The sequence below is a fragment of the Cynocephalus volans genome, chromosome 12 (genome assembly GCF_027409185.1).
Source record: "Cynocephalus volans isolate mCynVol1 chromosome 12, mCynVol1.pri, whole genome shotgun sequence".
Taxonomy (NCBI): Eukaryota; Metazoa; Chordata; class Mammalia; order Dermoptera; family Cynocephalidae; genus Cynocephalus; species Cynocephalus volans.
In genome coordinates, this window is record NC_084471.1 from 99001523 (window position 1) to 99021991 (window position 20469).

General features: G+C 46.5%; 1 protein-coding gene across 1 annotated transcript; it reads right to left on the reverse strand.

Moving 5' to 3' along the window:
* Window positions 1-456: 456 nt before the first annotated feature.
* Window positions 457-19643, reverse strand: EMP1 (epithelial membrane protein 1). Its single transcript, XM_063075308.1, has 5 exons — window positions 19502-19643; window positions 5630-5743; window positions 3663-3759; window positions 3415-3555; window positions 457-2709 (listed from the first exon to the last, which is right to left on the reverse strand). Exons 2-5 carry the CDS (start codon window positions 5705-5707, stop codon window positions 2543-2545), a joined length of 483 nt encoding a protein of 160 aa, XP_062931378.1. The 5' UTR covers window positions 5708-5743; window positions 19502-19643; the 3' UTR covers window positions 457-2542.
* Between the last annotated feature and the right edge of the window lie 826 nt (window positions 19644-20469).

Sequence of the window (20469 nt, forward strand, 5' to 3'; positions counted from 1 at the left end):
GGTAGGTAGTGAGGCTTCCCTCCTCTCACAGAGCCCACGCAGGTATGCCCCAGCTTATGCAATGAATGGGCTCCTACCAATGTGTGTGATGCCTCCTTTGTGAATCACTGTATATCCTGAAGACACACTAGAGGAGCTGGCTATTTCAAGGAAACTTTACAAGGTTCTTAGCTCTTAATATCATAAGCCATTCTGATTAAAGATCATAACTTTTCTCTAATATATACTCTTGTGAAGTTCCATTGTTTGCCAGAGGTTTAATTAAAGCAAGATAAAACTATACTTAATAACATTCAGTTGCTTGAAAGAGTTGTTATAGAAATGCCTAATATATTACCAGGGTGGTAGCTTACTGTCTCAAATAAATGTCACATTGTCCAAATCAAACTGATAGGAAACTGAGTGAAGGTTAAATGTTGCTATTATCCGAAAAAGAAAGAAAACATTCACACAGTGAAGGGAATCAGAATCTCTTTATATATCCCTAGTGTTATAAACATTTGTATCAAAATATTTACAATTATGATATATGAAATAATCTATTAACGAAGAAGCCAAATACAGTACTAGAACAACCCACCAATGTAATGCAAATTACATGAGACATAAATGTCACAGAGAAAAAGTAAAAGACAAGGAAATACATGGTTCACTCCAGTCATAGTAAAACTTTTTAACAAAATGCGAGTATCTCTTTTGGATATATCTGATATGTAAGTATTTCTGCACATAAGACAGGTTTCTATAATCATGTGATAATTAAGCCATAATTGAAAAGTTTATCATCCCCCAGTTTCTGCTGGCCAATCTCACTCCCCCAGCCCAGGTAATATGGTGGCAACATTCTTCAATGTTTCCTTAACCAGAGAAAACAGAGAAATATACTTAGTAATAGTCCCTTTACATAAATACTAGCAATAATGACATAATAAACTCCCCAAAAAGGAAAGGTATATAAGAAACGGATGAGGAAAAAGCCAGAAGAAGGAAAGTGGGCAAGATGTCTCAGATTCTCCCTGGGATAGTTCTTCTCAGGGTGAAAAAGGAAAGGTCTTTCTCTCCAAAAAAAAATAAAGCCCTTTAGGCAGAATCTGAGATGGCTTGAAGTAGCTGCTCCAGAGCAGAGCGATGCCTGCTTAACCAGGAATAACATACTACCTCTAGGTCCTATCTAGAAACGCTCCTGTGGCAGCGGACAGCTCACCTACCATCTGACTAGGTACCACAAGAGTTTTTGCTTTTTGTAAAAAGAAAATATCTGCCATTGCCTACATTGTTATTTATCTCATGGACTCTCTTATTTCCCTGGGAGTGCAGGCACTTTGTTCTTATCATGGCTAGAATACAGTATGCTTAATGTTTCAGATTATAGCACCTTTCAGCCAAGGACCTGATGCTTGGTTCTGGTTTCTGTGTGTTTTAATTAGCTTCCAGAACTGCCATGCCTTGCCTGGGAAGTAGAATAGGCAGGGCTTCGGAGAGGTGACCACTCCAGCCAGTGTCAAAGCTAGCGCTACCACCGAGCCTAGAAGGTATGGATAATTAGACAGATTTCCTCGAAAGTTTACAGGTTAGAGGAAGAGTAAGAGGATTGTGTTAAGGAGAACCACGGCCATCTCTCTCCCATTATATACTTAAAAGGAACATTGACCGCATTGAGGAGAATCCTAAAAACATAACCCTAATATAGCATTGCTGCAAGACTGCCCCTTGATCCCAGTCTGTGTGCCGCTTTCACCACTGAGTTGCTCATGAGCGAGTGGCTTTGGAGAAACTTCAGAAGAGCTGTGTTGGCTTTAAGCGAGAGGCCTAGCAAAGTCCATGACAGGAGGTCTCCATGAGGGACAGCATGTGAGGTCTCACCATCCCCAGGCCTTCCATTGTGAAAAGTTCTCTCTCTTGGTTCAGCTAACCCCCCCAACTTGGCCTTACAAACTATCTCTCTTTCTCCCGTTTTTGTCACAAATGCCACTGAATTCCACTGAGCTAAATATCTGTTTTGAAGAGGGACAGTGGCTGGCTGGCCAAAGCCCTCCTGTAGGCACTGCAGACTGGAATGAGATGTTTTGCTTTGGGTCAGAGGGCGGGGTAGCTTCCAGGCTCCGCACATTCATCACAAAGACAGTATCTGCTCCTGCCGGAGCTTGTACCACTACTTTCACCTATTGCACCGGGTCTGTGGGCCTCAGTGCATGACCCGGAATTGGCACTCAGAATTGGAGCCCGTGTTGTGGCAGCTGGTGGGGCCCCATGCAGTGGGTGGAACTGAGAACGGCTGGGGCCATGGCTGTGGCTGAGGGAGGCTCTCTGGCCTGCATCAAGGTAGCATCAAAGAACTAGCCGCCAGCTTCCTCCCGAGGGCAGGGCCTCGACAGCAGAGAATCTCCTCAGCAATGGTTTGGGTTTTGGCCTCTCCCACCCTTCCTTCCCCCTCCCCGCACCCTCCCCTCTCTCGGCTTTTCCTGCACAGCAACTTGCACCTCCCTCCCGATTCGACCACTTCCTCCTCCCCACCCCCCAGACCCCCTAAACGTGTTCAGCACTATTTCTTCCTCAGGACCAGGTAGAGAATGCCGATGATGAAGCTGAAGCAGAAGCAGATCCAACTCAGGATGAAGCAGTAGCCATGGTGGCTGGACTGGTACTCGTCTCTGGAACCGCCGGCATAGTGGTGCGTGTAGATGGACACCCCGATCAAGATGCACAGCCCTGCAGCGGGGAAGGGTGGAGTGGTCCTTAACATGAATACCAAGAAAAAAGCTTCCATGGTTTTAAAAAGGTTCTATTTCTCTCACTGGCAATGGGAAAATGAACTTTAGTTGTTTGTCCCTAAACAGTCATTCTGTGGCTTCGCCCTGGACTGAGCTTGGGGGTTGTGTGGATAAAGGAAAGGTGCCCAGGCTCTCCTATCTGCCTGGTTTGCATAGCTGCAGGTGTAAAGTCAAACACAGAACATCATGCCCGCCACCCAGCTTTCCTGTCTGGACCCCAGCATGTCTAGGCGGGCTGTGCAGGGAGGCAAAAAACACGACCTTCCGCCAGACTGGGCATATTTGGGAAGAATGGCAGGAGGGTGAGAATGGCAATAGTCGCGTGCATTGTGGCAGTGGTTTCACCTTTCCAAGGACTCCCGCCTTCCCATCTTCTTCGAGGGCCTTGTATACAAGTGCTACTGACAGGTGTGCCCCCTTCTCTTGGTAGCTGCCCGGCAGCACTAGTTTTAAACAATGAAGCAGATGAGGGTTCTTAATCCATGCAGCAATCCAAGGTTCTCCGCAAGAGAACAAATGAAATTGTACAAGGCAGTTTCATTGAGCTATATGCTAATCTGTTCAAATTTCCAGGAGCACCCATAGTAAGACCTACTTAAAAGCTTCTCCTGCGTCCACTGGTGTCTGCCCCTGAGATACTTACAGCACACCAGCGTGACGGCCCCCGAGAGGAAGAAGCGGTTTCCTTTCTCCATGGTGAAGAGCTGGAACACAAAGACCACAAGGGAGATGACGGAGAAGATGACGGAGAGGATCATGAAGGCCTGCACCGACTTGAGGGCATCTGTGGACACAAAGCGAGGACGGCAAGGGAGTTAGGCAACCCAGAGAGGCTGGACGTTCCCCTGACCACACCAACCATCCGCACTGGATCAATATCTTTATACATACCTTCACCGGCATATGGCAGGGAGTCACTGCAGCTGCCGTTGATACAGCTCTTCCAAAGACCTACTGACTCATCTGTGCTATTTGAAACCACCCAGACCTGAAACCAGAAGGAGAGAAAAAGTTGATTGAAAACCAACCCTCTGCTTTTAAAAGAAACAGACAAAGAAAATAACAAGTTAGCTTGTGTCAAGACCAAATCTTAATCAAGACCCCTAAGTTTGGCTAAGCAGCCTGTCTCTTGGGGGAAATAGGGTCTGATTAAAACTGAAGTCGTTAAGGTCCCAAGAGATAAAAGAGAGAAGAATGTGTGTCCCAGAAAAAAACACCTACCTCTTTGGGCTTTGTATTCCTCATGATTTGAAAAAAGGAAGTTATTCAATCAAAATGATCTAAAATTCTAAAGTTCTAAGAAACAGAAAGCCTGGATGAGGAAATTGGTTTTGAGTATGCACAATTTATACACTCTATCAAGATTGCTTCATTAAGGATCTGGCTAAAAAGGAAAAAAATAGTTACGAAAAATGTCCAACTGGGGACAACTAAGAAACATGAGGGCTACTGGGAAAATAACAATAAATCTGGGTGGTCAATAAGCCACTTTCATCTAAATAGAAGGATCCAACTTAGTCACAAAATGCAAAGTAATTTCATACTAAAATAGTACAGCTAGAGCTTTACTGTAGGGCAGCTGAAAGCAGGAAAAGGACCAGAATGCATTCCCCCAGGCTCACCAGGGTACCCACATCCCTTCCTGCCTGGCCCAAGAAAAACAATCATTCTTCTGGAATAGAAAACAAATGCAGGGTCATGTCTACACACATACACAAAATGCACATCCTGGAAAAGCAGGGGTAAGGACATGAAATCACCTGCTCCTCATTCAATAAACAACTGGGTGCCAAGCCCTATATCAGGGGCTAATTCACAGATATGCAGCACTGTGGCATCCAATAATACATTTTGAGGAAGTTGATCTGGGAGACATAGGGTTGGCATACAGAATGGCTAAATCACAAAATCTGGAGGTGGCCACATGGGCAAGGGCCGTGTCTTTACCACAGTTATGCTTAAATTTAGCCCTGCTTGTAATCAAACCCGCAATGTTTACAAGGCTTTTCTATCGGAACTTTAAAACTCATATTCTTTAACTGTAACAGGGACCTGAACAAATTCTGGAACAATCGTTTGCCCGCCTAGTGAATGGTGGAGCCTTGGTTTTTAAATCTATGGAGCTTTCTTGGTTTTTCCCTGAGAAAACCACAATAAAAGCAAATTGGGCGCTGTAAACTACCACTAGAGGTCAGAGTCACCCAAGGTTCAGAGAGAAAATAATATCACCACAATATTTTGGCATTGTTTTGTCCAAGGGAATTCAGTGGCACCAAATCAATCTTGCAAAATTCCACTTTCACATGCTACTCTCTACTCAAAACTCAAATTCATCAGTCTGGTAATCAGATCCTCTCATCCTCTCATTCCCACCTATCCTTCTAATCAAAGTTCCCAGGAGGAAGAGAAGTTCTGCTCCAGACACAAGGGTCCCCATTATCCCCTGAACACAGCTTATCCTCCCCAGGCGTGCATCTTCACGAGCACTCCTAGCTGGAATGCATCTCAACATTCTTTCCTCTAGGAGACCCCGCCCGTCCGCCCGTCCACCAGTCCTCCAAGTTCACCTCAAGCTCCCATCTCTGCGTGGGACAGGCCCCTCTAGAGACTGAGGAAGCCTCATTCCCCCCTCCAGCCTCTAAACGCCTTCAGCCCTGGTGTGAGCCCTCAGATGGACACTTGCTTTTATCCTCTTGTTACTTAATTGTCTTAAGTGTGAGTGTGTGTTTGTTTTTTCCCCCCACTAAGCTGTGAGTTCACAAAGGGCAGGGATTGTGGCTTAAACTTCTTTTGCAGCACTTAGTGTAAATATTTAAATAATTTCTCAATGGGTGAATGAACAAAAGAACATTACTCACGTTGGCAATGGTGGAAACAAATAACATAATAACAGTGGCAATGTGGACCACGAAGATACCAGCCAGTAATACCAGCATCTTGGCTTTATCGGTAACTCGTGAGCGAAGAGAGTTCTGAAAAAAAAAAGAGAAAAAAAAAGGGAAAGAAAGATTACTTTCAGACACAGTAAGGCAATCAGGTTTCCCACATGTGTGAGCTTTCTGCTACAATGAGGAAAAGCTGCAATAAAAACCATTACAATTCCATCATGAATTCCTGAAAACAACGTGTTAACCTAATTCCCTGTATACCTGAGTGCCTACTCATCTATTTACATATACCTAAATGTAAAATACTTGCTTCTTCTCAGGTATTTATATGCTCATTTCTCTAATACAACCTATTCAAAAAAAAGAGAATATTTTATGATAACTATTCATATTTTATTTTGTTTGTGTTTTTGAGGCCAGAAGTAGGACTTTGATTCTTTTTTCCAAGTTTCTGTGCAACAATGTTATATAAATTTCCATTTTCCACTAGAGAAATGTCCACACTCCCATCAAATTGCTGACCCAACCATTTTAGTAGAAGTGAGTGCTTTCTGCAGAATAGCAGCTATTACTCAATGCCCACATACTGAAAAGGCTACTAATTTGATCCTGGGTGAGATATAAAATGTGAGAGACACAACTTCTCTTATGATGCTGCTTGGTATTCAATAATTACAGCAACCTAATTACAGTTTAATGGTCTGATCACCTACTGATTGAACATTTCAGACTAGTATTGAGTTCAGACTACACCTGAGCCTTTGGGCTGTGTGTGCCTCATGGTAGAGATGCTACTATTGGCCCGGGGCAGCGTGCTACACTTCCTACAGCTGAATATGACAGTTCTGGGGCTTGAGAAGTGTGCCACTTGAGATACCACCAAATGTGCATGACATTTACACAAACTCCAATTCTTCAGGACTGAATACAGAAGACAGGCAAATGTGCAAATCACAGAATAAGAGGTTTGGGAACTAATATTGATTAAGAATGTGCATGGACAAACAAAGGCGTTCAGCCATAATCTCAGCACAGTAGAAGAAGGGAGCCCAATGATTGTAAAACCTAGAAAATAAAGGCAGAGTGAAGGATGCACGTGGGGGAGGCTGTTCTGATCTATGATGGCTGCAGAAGGAGTGCTTTGTCATGCCCAAGACAGGGGCTACGACGCAGTGCAGGCTCGGAGGGACATCAGAAGGAAAGGGTTCACACCAGGTTATTCACACCCTAGGCAGACTGCATGTGTGGATGCCCCCATGTAGGGAGGAGGTGGCTGAGCACGTCCTGCAATTGTCCCTCTCTCTCACTCCACCTAATTTAATTGACGCTTAGACTGTGCTCGAGCCACTCTTATGCCACACCAGGTATTTATTAGAGAGCACTGGTACTATCATTCCAACACTTCAGGTGCCTTTTATCTCCTCTCACTTTCTCATCAGGCACTCAAAATCTAGAATGATCTCATGTACACCAGGGTGCCTTGCTCTCTACAGGTGAGGAGTGAGAGGCAGACACAGGCTTCCACCACCCACCCTGCCAGTCTCCAACAATCTCTTACCAGGGTGAGCACTTCCCTCCAACCCAGGCTATTTTTTAGGAATGTGTCTAATTTAACTGTGAATGACAAAAGTGATGAAGTTTATCCTGCTGCCTGGGGGAGAGCTTGGAGCTCTCATGCCTGCTATTAATAATCTCCCCACATGTTTGAATTCATTTTTGCTTTTCTCCGTTTCTTGCACACCTCCACCATTTTCTGCTTGACTTTAATGCACAGTGAGAAGAGGTTTTTGAATCACACAGAGGTTGAATTAGAATCCCATAGTTATTTGACCTCTCAGTCTCAGTTTCCCCATATATAAAGTGGAGGCTGCAGTGCCAACTGCACGGGGAAGTGTGAGGATTAAATTGGATCATATATGCAAAACACCTACTATAGTGTTGGTACTAAAAACGGGGTTGCTTTGGTTGTGGTTATTACTATTATTATTCATATATGAAGCCAGTAACTGTTGTCGACCCAGCTTAGGTTCTTAATCACCAGGCTGCCCCATGTTAAGTGCAAGTAATATCTATCTAGTTCACAAAGCAGTTTGTATAAAATCATTTCTGTCTAATCTTTGCCCCTTGAGTGTGGAGACCACTAAGAATGCACCCTCAGGAATGAGCAGGAGAAAGTTTTCTCTTCTCAGCTCATCTTCCTGACACCCCCAAGATTCACACCTCACCGGATCCTGATCTACTTGTTCCTCATGGGGGAAGAAAGAGGCTACTTGCAGGGAATTACGAATATTATATAACGAGCACTTATGTTTAATTCCCTTTGGGCTCCTTAAATGACTTTCTTATTCCTTTTGCTTCTGCTATGCAAACATCCTTCTCCTACTAGTGGGAGGTGGTTGAGGGGCCAAGAATGGAATAGAATACACCGAGTGCGGCCAGGCAAGTGGATGCTGAGGTCCCTCCCTGACAGTCTGTTGGGAACTCAGCAGCAACTTCTGTCTCTGTCTCCGGGGCTGCTCTGACGCCCCTCTTGCCCACGCCCACATTCTCCATTCCCATGAGCCCTCCCACTGCCCTCCACATTGGCCACCGGACCCCACTTCCCACGGAAGCCTCGGCCCCACCTGCTCTTTATCCCCTGCCTGCTGCAGGCTGGAGGGGCGGGCAGAGGAATCAAGCGGAGAAGCAGGCCTCTTTCATCCGAGGTTTCTGTGATTGTGCCATGTCTTTTCACCACGGAAAGGAGCAAAATGTGTCAGTGCACAGACACACAATATTCTCTCCACGTTGGGCTGCTACATCCAGCCAGAAGTAGGGGCTATGTCTGGAGTTACCGCATAATACATATAACTTCTCCATCTTCTCACTGCCCCAAATTTGTCAGGTTTTATTAGAATCATCTACTGTCAGCTTAGAGGGGCTACCTTTATTTTCAATGGCCCTCCCACAACACATCTGGAAACAGAATGAACGGTCTTCTTAAATTTCTGGGCTGATCATCCCTAGTTACCTAGACTCTTTACTAGAGACCCCACCCTCCACCCCAGGTGGAAAACCCTCAAGCTGGGGGTAGGCTATCCTTCTGGTCTTTATGGACAAACATTAGTGGTACCAAATGGGTGAATGTCTGGTGAATACCAAATAATAGAAAGGGCACCAAGAACAGAAGATCCCATGCTCTAGAAAGTTCCACCCACCCCTTTCTTGCAGTGTAGCTTGCCGGGAGATTCATTCCCTGCCCCACTGTGTATCCTGCTTTGTACAAAGGCAGTAAAAGAAAAAAAAAAGACCATTTCTGAGCATGTATATCATTGGAAGTGCTGGCTGCTACAGCTTTCTTTCTTAGCAGTATGCTTTACTAAAATGATAACAGACTTTTCCCTCGCACCTCTCTAAAATGCTATGGCTGGCACTCTCCAGTGGAAACCATCCCCGAGTCACAGCTGGGCAGCTCAAACCAGGAAGCAGAGAATAACAGCTCTGCAACTTGCCTGCTTCTCACAGAACATTTGGTGTACTGGGCAGTCCCAAAGTTTGTCCCTGGTTTTTGGGAACTCCCTTAACAACAACATTATTTGTGGTGTTTAGATGCCGCATCCTAGGCCACCAGAGTCATCAATTCACAGTGCTACTAAAAGTTCAGACATCCACTGACTATTCTATGCAGGACGCCAGGGACACATTTCTGCACCCACCACTAAGGAGAGCAGGATCTGCCATTTTAGCCTCACCTACTGATAGCCAAGAAAAATCTCCTCTCATCAGTTCAGCTAAATTACAGTGCCTTGGGAAATCTGGGATGAGTCAGTAAGCCCGTCCACCTGTTCTGGAACATATTATCATACGACCATTTTACTTAGAAGCAGCCGTAATGGGACCAGAAAGCCATGAAATAACTTAGACTACTTCTTATTACCCTTACCCTAGATCCCTGCTTATAGGATGTAACCTAGTAACAATCCTAAATCTATATGTCATGTGCAGCAATAGAAACCTGCTGAGGTAATTAGGCAGGGCTGCCTCTCTCTCTCTCTCTCTCCTTTGACCCTTACCCCTTCTTATGATTATAAAATGTTAAGCTCTGTTGGCCCTCCTCGAAACACATTTTCAGGGCTACCTGATCTGTGTGTCTCCCCAGCTGCAACCGCACATTGGCTCAATAAACTCTTGCTACGTGCATTTGGTCTCGGTTTCTTTTGAGGTCCACCCTACTCCACGTGCTTGGCACAGGAGCTGGGTGCGAAACTAAGAAAGTCACAAGAGCCTTGAACGCTGGCTCTAGAGAGAAGCGATTGTTAAGAGAAACAGGGATTAGAGATGTGGAGCCACACACAGGTCTCTGTTATTCCTTTTTTGTGCTCCTTTCTGCCCTCACAGGCAGGCCTGCCAGTTCCCTTCCGCACGTGCCATCTTGTGTTTCTAACCACCCTTTCTCCTTTTCTGCCACATTGCCCAGACCACATGACAGCAGCGGTCTCCGTGCTCCTGTCTCCAGTGCAAGCCTCACCACCACGGACCCTTCTGAATTGGCATGAAGTTCTTTGCTAACAGAAAATGTATGAACAGTGAGTGGAAATGACCCTGAGGGTTACAATTTCTGGTGACCCGTAGCTGTAAATGACTAAATAACAAGGGAGGGGAGATTGAGGGAGGTAACCATCCCCTTCAGTTGTCTCCATCCACGTAGATCTGTTTTGGTTCTTACCTCCCTCTTATACCTGCCCCCTGCCCCTGCCACAAAGTGAAAGAATTAAAGGAACAGGGCCCTGAGACGCTTCTTTGTCTTTGTTCAGTAGCCTAACGCTTCTAGGGTGCTCTGACCAGCGAGGAATTCATCAGGCCCTGTGAGAGCGTTTCCTTTTCTAATGGGGGACTCATTCTGCAGACACTTTGAGAATACAGTAATTGACTTCTAAGGAACAGCAGGGAAGTTCAGATGCACATAATTTGGCTCCAGGATTGCCAAACTAGGGGTCAGATAACTTCTCCCTGCCTTGAAGTCTGTGTGTTTATTGAACTGCCAGAGGAGGCTGCGGGAAGTAGTCCTTTATGGGTGGTCTAAGGCTCAATACTTGGGAGCCATACAGTAGAACAGAGCAACCCAAAACCCACTTCTCCCACAGAGGAAGTGGTGGAAATCCAGTGGCTTGAATCACTAAGAGTTTGCCTGACCCTGGGGGCTCAGAAACCCAGACTGGGGACTGTGTGAACAGTGGGGGCGTCCTGCAGGGCTCAGATTTCCATGATTCATTCAAGAGTGGGTGAGATTCTCCCAGATGAAAGGCAGAGTGGAGACGTTGTCTATGAGATGGGGAGGCATTGCAATGGGGCTTTCTGAAGGGCCTGTGGGTCCATCTGGCTAGCTGAAGCCAGTATAAGCATTTCCCCAATAGACGAAGATAGCCCAGGCTTTTCTGGGGAAAAGAGAGCAACAGTAGCCAGCTGCCAAATTCCCTGTCTCCCCCGCTTCCTCTCATCCCAGCTTTGTTGCCCGAAACATACCAGTCAGGATGTGAGTTTCTCGGTCATTATTAATCTTGAGTCCGTTCCTTACGCTCCACTCCTCCTGCCACCATCCAGTTCAGGTCCGAGCTGGACCATGGCACCAGCCTCGCCCATGCCCCCCTCTAATATATCTTCTCCACTGCCACGAGGTTATCTGCCCATGTCACTCCCCTGCTCAAAAGCCTCCACACTCCCCCCACCACTACCACCACCAGTCACCAGGAAAGAGGCTCCAGACACCTCCTAGGAATTTGGTTTCCAAAAATAAAATCCCCGATTTTGTGTCCTTCCTCTAGTAACTACCTATTAAATTCTTTTCAACCAAGCTCAAATCCTGCCACCTCTAAGAAGCCTTCCCACATACATAGGTCAGAAGCAGTCTTTTTCTCCCTGTTGTGTTTTATCCTTTAATGTTTATTAAAACCACCAATGACAGCCTGCCTAGGAAGAGTTATTTATGGATGCGTTTGTCTCCCCTACCCTTAAGATATTAAGTCCATTAAGGGAGAGTCTTGTCTATGACAGATACCAAATAAATATCTATTCAATGAGCAAATAAACGAATTAAGGCAGGCAATATTTTCTTCTCTATGGAAACATAATCAATTTCAGAGTGACTAAAGGCTTCGTAATAAACACAGAGAAAAAATATTTCCCTTCCTTCTTTTACATATATGAACTTTAGTCCTTTATTATTTTTAGAAATTATTAATACATTACTACATTACTACAAATATATAATGAGTATCTTATCATATGCAAACTTTGTTATATATTTCCATATAAACACTTATCTAAACACAAGATTATTTCCTGAGTACCTCTGACATTTTTATATACAAGAGTATAGGTGTGTATGTTGCCCTTTGTTCAACAGGACATAAGTGAATACAAAGAAGATATCTTAAATTTCTAAACACTAATTTGTCTGCAGATTTAACTTTTCTACCTACTGCTTTGAATTACAGAATCTCTGGACAGAAGGGCTTTAAAATTCCTCCCCAAAACATGAAACTCATCTACAAATCTACACCAAGAAACAACCTAAACCACGCTTAAACTCCTCTAGTCATGGACAGTTCACTACCTACCAAGACCCACCCCTCCCCATTAAAAAGGTCCTTCTGCAACGCAGTCTGCTCTTAGCAAGAGCCACCAACAGTCTTAGTTCTGCTCACGAAGTTACCAACTACACTAATGTTTCCTCCTTCTAGAATGATTACCTTTGCCACGGGACTACCAGATTAACTAAGAATTCGCCAGAGGCCTTCACCTTAAATCCCCAAATCTCGGTCAAGTCATAACACGGTCCTAAGATGTCTCTACTGCTAGACGCTCCTCTGACTGTCATTGACTCTTGTTTTCCCAACAGTGAAATTCTCATCTCTTTCTGGATAACTGTAAACGTTGAAAAAAACTTTCTCACACCATCTGACCAAAGATTTGACGCATCTTCTCAGGCACGAGGAAAAATGAAAAGCACAGCCATGCCTGGTCATATGACCTCCATGAGTCAGCCGTGTCTCTGCCCTGGCTCCCTCAGTATGACACACAAAACTGCCTCTTCCTCCTAAGGACACTGCATCGAGTGGCACCAAAGCCTGTCTATCCTCTACCCGTCAGGATCGCTTTGTTTCTGTCCGTTTGATTTTGATGTGTTTCTTTCCCACTGAGGATCATTTTGGTTGGAAAATGGATGTCCATGAAACGCAAAAGCAGAAAAGGAAATACTCTCTTTTGGGAGCAGCCATAAAGGATGTATCTGGAGGGGGAAAAGCCTGGGATTAAAGGAAGGCTGAGTGGATGAGACCTGGGATGAGCTTTACTGGCCATTGTTATTGTTGTTTTATGTCAAGTGTACTTTTCCATTCTCAATATTGTTTTTACCTAGGGGTGGGAGAAGGGGGCATTAATTTCTCCGTGGGAAACATGGGGAGAAAGAGGATCCTAAAGGTCCATTTCCTCCTGCCTCTGGCTGTCTGATGCTTGCTGTGAAAGGAAAGAACTTCAGGTCGACCTTCACCATGTGCATATCATACTAGGGTCTGATGTATTTAAGTACAGAGCAATTTTTATGACCAGGAGAAACATCAGCAATCAAGCAGCAAAAGCAACAGGGGTCATCATGCTCCAGGGAAAACAGCGACTTTTTCATAGTTCTGGGGAAAAGAAGACTGCACATGTCAAGTGTAGGCTGTCAAATGATGGGAGTTATTATGGAAAAAGTAGTGTTTATCTGGCATTGGTATAGACTAGTATAGACTCGCACGAGGAGCCAGGGGGTGGGGTCGGGGTAAGGGGCAGGCATGTTATTTACAAGAAGGAAGGGAGGGAGGGAGAGAGAAAGAAAGAACCTACGTACTGGAGAACCAGCTCCTCATAAAAATTCTGCCTCTGACTAACCTCCTACTTCGGAAAAGCTGCAGGACCTTTCTGTCCAGTGACTCCTAGAGAGGCAGAACTCAGAGCCGTAAGGAGCACACATTCTAGGCTCGGCTGCTGACTCCACACTCAGCTGGGACCTACACACCTCATGGGGTTAGTGTGAGGATCCAGGGCTCGTGCTCAACACAGATGCAAGGTCTATGTGGCTGTTGGTTATTATTTTCATTTCTTTGTGTAAAATGAGAGGCTTGGGCCGGTGAAACGGGCTTTAAGCTTCTCTGGCAGAATACGAGGGCCAATAACTAAGCTAAAGGCAAACAAGTAGCTGAATATTGTTTTTGCAAATGCTCCCAAGGAGAACAGCCTCTCTCTTACTTCCGCTTGTCCTCCTTTGTGTCTGGGGAGGGGGTGGATCTGGGCAACATCTGCAAAAGCTGAGCCTGACCTGGGCCGTGAAGCCTGAGCCCAGCCCACGCCCCCAGACGCAGCTGGTCAAGTGATCGGCGATGTCCCCTGGGTGAGGAGACAAAGGAGGAGTATTCTGGCAGCCAAAATGTCTTCAAGGGAGAGGTTGCCAAGATGAAAACTAGGGTTCAGGAAAAAAAGCAAGGCGTGGCCGGCCCGGTAGAGGGCAGCAGCAGGCCCAGCCCGGCCCGGCCAGAGGCGCCCCCCAGTCCAGGGCTCTTCCAGTGCAGCAGGATTTTCTCTCTGCTATCTTTCGTCTTAGGGCTGGGCAGAAGTTCTAGGACTTCTGCCAGACCTACTCTTCACTCGGTTTCTCTCACCACCTCCAAGTTAATCAGAGGGTAGCACAGCCCCTCAAAACAGTGCCAATGGGAAAAAACAAAGGGTCTTTCAAAGCCACTGCTGTCGTATTGCTGAAGGCCCATCCAGCCTGCAGGGTGACCAAAGGCCAGAACCAGATCCCCTCCCTGCTCAACCTCGAGACAAGCTTCCAACACGCAGTCCTGCACCCCACCTGCAACATAGGAGTCCCCTCCCCGCCAAGCATGGAGAATACAAGAATCAGCAAAGGGAAGCTCTGGGTCTCACCTTCAGAACTCTTTCTCTGAGATCAGGGTGACACACCAGCTTGCCCAAAACTCATTGTTTCAGGATAGCACACCTCCCTCCAATTCCCCTTCTCCAGCCCCCTGCAGAGGGCTCTGATTATTTGAAAGAAGAGGTCTAAGGATCAAGGACCTCATTGCTCTCAGCTCTGATCTGACCTGAAAGAGGGGAAATACTGAGGGAGGTCACAGCCTTTTTGGCACAAACATTTAATGGAAACTCCAATGAGACCAAGGATGTATTGACCATACTGAAAAAAACAAGATGTGGCCTGAACAACAAAAGTGCTTCACAGGGGAAAAGAACAGAATTTTGACCTAAGACTGTCCTGAAACATGAGGGTGGAGGGGCCCCAAAACAGAGGGTAAGAAGGTGGCACCTCCCCCTGGCTCTTTTGCCTTCTCCCTGTCTTTCTCTGTCACTGAGCTCTTTCTCCTTCTTCTAGGCCTTTCTGTTTGCCTCCTCGCCCAATACACAGGCCCACCTGCTCTTCCTCCCTTTCCTCTGGTGCTCCTGGAAACTTCCCTTTCCTGCTCTCAGTTTGTTCCTCCTTCGCTCCCATCCACACCTGCACAGCCACACCCTCATGCTGCAGGGTCTCCTTGAGAATAGGGTGGAGTTTCTTTCCCAGGACCAGCTCTGTTTCTCCCTGAGCCCGATTGCCTTCCTGGCGAATTCCTTGCTGTTGTCAATGTCTTAACAGGCTTAGATAGCCTGCCCCTCCTCCTGTGAGCTGGCAGCCTTTATATTTAATGAATCAAACCTCTTCCTTTTCTTCCAAGTGCTGGGCGAATGCTCAGGGCTCTCTGCTGGTGAGTTCTCTGAACACCGAGCCTGAGGAGTCCATGAGTAGACGGGGCAGAGGAAGCTGCCTGCATCCTCAGGGCGCTGTGAAATGCTTGTTTCAACACAATATGTTGCCTTATTTCACTTTTCTACCAATTTTTATGGATGAAACTAGCTGTTGGCATAAGCCCAAGGGATTTCTCAGAATGGGAATGGTGGGTCTTAGAATTTCGGAGCTCTGAGAGGCCTTGGGGACCACCAAGTTCAATTTCCTCAAGTGAGGAGACTGGTGCAGAGTCAGGACAGGAGCACAGCCCTCTGTCTCCCTGTTAAACCATCCTACCCCACGATTCATGCCATCGTTTCAACCTGAGCCAAAAGGGCTCTATTCTTTATTTTAACTACCCTGATTAAAGGAAGAATTCCTAAAACAGGCTTAGGAAACACAAAAACTGACACAGCCACATAAGGCCAGTAGCACCAACAGCAGAGGAGTCCATTGCAGTTCCAGGGAAATGTCACCTCCACAACAGGGAAGAAAAGGTTGGCCCAAGTATTCTGTTAAAAAGGAAGAGAAAGAGGCGGCAATCCCCACAAGTGTTTCTGTTTTTATCTTTATGCTTCAATATCCGTGACTTTCCCAGTTAAATTGATTGAGGGAAATGGTTTTACCAGTTAGGGCACCAGCGACTGAAGTTTTATAAAGGGTGGATGCGTGTGTTGGGAATGACGTGTTGGAAATTCAGGTAAACCCCTAACTGGAACTGTATTTGGGCTTCCTTGATTACTAAATAGCAAGTACAGTCCAGAAATTCAGGGTTATCTGGGCGGAACTGAGAAGAATATTGGAAAAGGGAAGCTTACATCAGAAAATTCCAGTTCTTCACTGGTGAAGAATTATGAGCTCTTCTCAAGGGATTGATACCCAGATTGCCAGCCAGCAATTAGACGGAGGCTACATGTGATTGGCAGCCTGTTCCTGACAGTGACCATGACAGCTGGTAACAGTGTACAGGCGTGGGCTACGTGAACTATGGACCAAGTTGTGGAACAAGCCCCAAAAGGTCCAGGTAGAAGCCTGTGTTTCTGGTATTGGATTGATTTAACCATGACCTGGTAGGTAGCAGTACTAGGTGTGTCTCACTGAGTATGTACGTCTGAGAGTCCCAAGTGTCTGTGAGCTTTTGTATTGGACAGTTACATATATATCTGTGGTAAGGTAAAGAAAGAACCATATTCATGTGTTTAGAAAATGAAATACCTCAGCATCAAATCATGCGGACATGGTTGACTATGTTCATAGTGTCAAAGCTCCACAAATGCTCCCTGCTTTTTCTGAATCTTAGGCAAAAAAAAAAAAGAAGAAGAAGAAGAAGAAGAAGAAATTGCAAAGCAGATCCTCAAGTTGTATTCATTAAATATTAAATTAAGGTCAAGTGCAACAACAAAACCAAAATAGATATTTTCTGGGTTGTTCCAGGCCTGCAGAACCAGGAAGTTATAGGGAAGCTGATTTTGCTCAGTTTAAGGAACTCTAATAATTAGAGCTGTTCAGCAAAAAGGGATGAGCACGGAAGTGCACTTTGAGGTACTAAGCTCCCCACCTGGAAGCTTTAAGGAGCTGTAAGATGACCACCTCCTTGGGACAGTATAAAAATTAGATTTTCCCATATGGTAGGAGAAGAAATGAAATTGATCTACAAGATTCCTCCCAAATTTAGAATTCCATGAATGAAATGAAGGGTGGAATGCAACTAATTTACCCTGTGCCCTTTTAAGCTATATACCCATCAGGCTCTGCAGAGGCTACAGAAATGTAGTTTTGCCTCATCCATGAGCCTCCCTAGGTCTCTGACGGTGCTCTCTTTCCAGTGGTCCCAGTGGGTCCAGCACTCCCTGAAATCCCCAGAGCCACTCAGAACAATCCAAGAAGGTCTGAATTCCCAGGGTGGTCTCCATGAAACCCATTCTCAAGGCTGGGAACTGGATGGACCTAATCTGGTCTCCAGGGAAGCAGAAAGGACTGAAGAAGCCATAGTAGGTTCTTTCCACGGTCTGTCAAAGGGATGTCTTTCCTTTCCTCAGGGGTCTGCCCACGACTCCTGGGAGGTGGCCAAGTTCTAAGACATCATCTACTCTGGACTGGTCCTTGTTGGCCTTTTGCCAACTCCCGGGACAGTTTTACCCCCAGTGTAAAACCTGGGGGACCTCTGACCAGGGTGCCAGACCGGATGTCCTGTGGCCCCAGACAGCACTCTGCTCCTGCCTGGTTCTTCAGAGTCTGGATGGAATTGGACCGGCCTCTGAGGGTGGGAGGGAACAGTTGGAAAAAAGTAACCCTCCCATTTCAGTACTGTCCCAGAAGAACTCCCACAGCTCTGGGACTCTCCCGCCACTTCTTAGAGAAAGAGCAGAGAGGAGGAATCAGAACAGCTTTTTAAATTGTCTTCAAACTCCAGAAAATAACATGCACGTATTTTCTCATTTATTAAGCTACAGTATGAAGGAACTTCAAAAAGTTCATGGAAAAATAGAATTACGTGGAAAAAATAGAATTAAAGGATAATACAAATCCTTCTATGAACTTTTTGAAGTACCCTAGTATAAAGTAAAACGTTCCACGAACAATGCAATTCATGATGGTTTACACCCCCAGAACTGTCTGTGTTTTCTATTCACTGACTGGTTAGATGTTACTTATTCGTTTTAACCCGCACAGAACTAAAGGAAGATTTGTATTATCTTCATAGGATACCATCACTATCAATTTAATAATGGCTTCCCTAATCCACGTCCACATGACCTGGAAATAATAAACATTTGAAGAAATGTACGAGTTCCCTTCATCTTGAAAGCTGCCCTTGCAGAGACTTAATCCTCCCCGGGGGCAGTTTTACAAGGAGGTTGCCTGCTCGACACATCCGGGCCGACTGCATTTTAATCTTCTCTCCCAACTACCGCATTTCTGAAGGAAAAGCTTAACTTCATTAGACAAGCTGAATCCTGTCATTCTCCTCTTGTCTTGTTTACATGGGGAGAAAATACACCAGTATCTGTGTTGAAATGGGCCACGCCTCGGTAGACACTCAACCAAAATGCTCACCTAAAATAACAAAGGCAAAATAAATAGAGAAAGCAGCCTGCCTCATTTCTCAGGGGTTCATTTCAGGATTAGCAGGAGTGTCTGCACTGGTAACGCAGTTTGGGAAAGAGTGGAAAGACAGACCTTCCAAAACGATCACTGCCTTCCATGCAGAAAAGTCCCACACCCACTTTTCTAACAACCCATTTGCCGTTTCTGATATGCCATCTTTTCACCCAGCACTGAAATGCAGCTGTTTGGGGTGGAAGCACAAAGCCATGCCCCCAGTTCTTACAGGAGCAGATGCAGCCCCCGGCCCCACCCTGTCCTCCAAGCTGCTTCTCCTGCCACCTGCCCCGGCCCCCACATCTGGCCCGCGGGGAAGGGGCTGGAGCGCACAGCCGGCCTCTGCGGCCACCAGCGAACCCCTCCCACGTGTCACTGGAAACGCCGCCTGCCTGTCTCTCCCTTTCTGTCACTAACGGTTTCCTTTAAACACACCGATCCCCCTCTTCCCATCCTGGGAGGAGAAAAATGACTTAAACAGCAGTGAGCGGACAGAGCAACTGGCAAAAATGAACCGAAACCAGGTCTCTAGTCACCTTCACCCCAAAAAGTGATCAGCAGCAGATGCCCCACAAGCAAAGGAATAATCCGAGTCCGGAAGCAACGCGAATCAGAACGGAGGACCGAGAACATCGGGCACGTCCCATCTGTCGTTTCGAAGGTCTGCGGTGCTTGCTCCGTCGGGACTGTCCCGTCCCAGCGCGTCCCAACGTCCCTGCTCCCTCCACATCCGCAGCGCGAGAACCCGGCGGCTGCAAGGCAGGCTCAGAGCCCGGGCCTGCGACGCCCCTGCCCCGCCTGAGCTTCCCGGGAAAAGCTGCCTCGGCGTCCGCTTTTAGCTAAAGGTTTCAGAGACTCGATCTTAGAGGATGACAGGGACACAGCCAGGGGGAGGCCAAGCCGAGGTGAGGCGGGGAGGCAGGAGGTGCAGGGTCGGAGCGTCCTACCTGGAGTCCCAGCGACAGGGGCGGCAGCTGGCAGCTGTCCTGGTCCGCTCTCCTGGAGGAATGCGACCGCAGTGAGGGGAGGGACCTGCCTCCCGAGGTTATAAGTTTCCTCCGCTGCTGTGCTGGGGTGTGTGATGGGCGGTTTCTTTTCGCTGTTTTAAAGGAGTTTCTATGAATCAGTCTGGCTTTAAAAAAAAAAAAAAAAAAAAAAAAAAAAGATGTGTTGGGAAGCTACGCCCTGCTAAGCTGGCAGTCAGTCAAGAGGAGCTGGGAGGGAGCCCTAATTCAAAGAACCCTGTGCAAGGCTCCTCTGACTCAGACACACAGACCACAGTGGAAAAAGGAGTGACATTGCTTCACATGAGTAACAGGAGTCACAAATAGATCTGTTTACTGAAGTCCATTCCTCCTCCCCAAAAAGAGGACTCGGTTACCATGGACGTAAGGCAAAACAGGTTTGGGCTGGGGACGGGGAGGGGCTGCCGATTGAAATCCTCGCAGCTAATCATCAAATGAGATTCCCGTTCTACCTCCCCCGTTAAGTGCATCCGCTGCGGCTCCCTGTCAGGCTCACGGTCAGGTTCATTTCTTATGCACTTCCCTACCTGACCCCCGTGCCACTGTCCTGTGGGTGGCTGTGGGATGAGGCCCTGGAAGCAGAAGGGGACCCACCAAGAGCTCGGGTAACCCTGCCTCTGAATGATGGAGGACCCACCGAACAGCAGACAGTCCCTGGTCTTTAATTACACTCTGTTAATGGCTGTACAGACTCTAGACACTCCAGGAGGAAGTCCTCTACTTACGAACTTTGCTCTCTGATCTCCATGTAATAGTCATCTGGACATTGTTCCACAATTGACTTTCTTGGACTCAGCCAGTCGCCTAATCTTCACAACCACCGCCCTGCTCCATTCTTCTCTCACTCAATAGTGGAGCTGGGAGAGGCCTTAGAAGCCATCTAATCCCAC

Coding starts and splice junctions, on each gene's coding strand:
- EMP1 (XM_063075308.1), bottom strand. CDS start 5,707: ATGCTGGTATTACTGGCTGGTATCTTCGTGGTCCACATTGCCACTGTT. Junction 3,556..3,662: donor CCTGCCATATGCCGGTGAAG/GTATGTATAAAG, acceptor TTGTGTCCACAG/ATGCCCTCAAGTCGGTGCAG. Junction 2,710..3,414: donor GGCCGTCACGCTGGTGTGCT/GTAAGTATCTCA, acceptor TCCCCGCTGCAG/GGCTGTGCATCTTGATCGGG.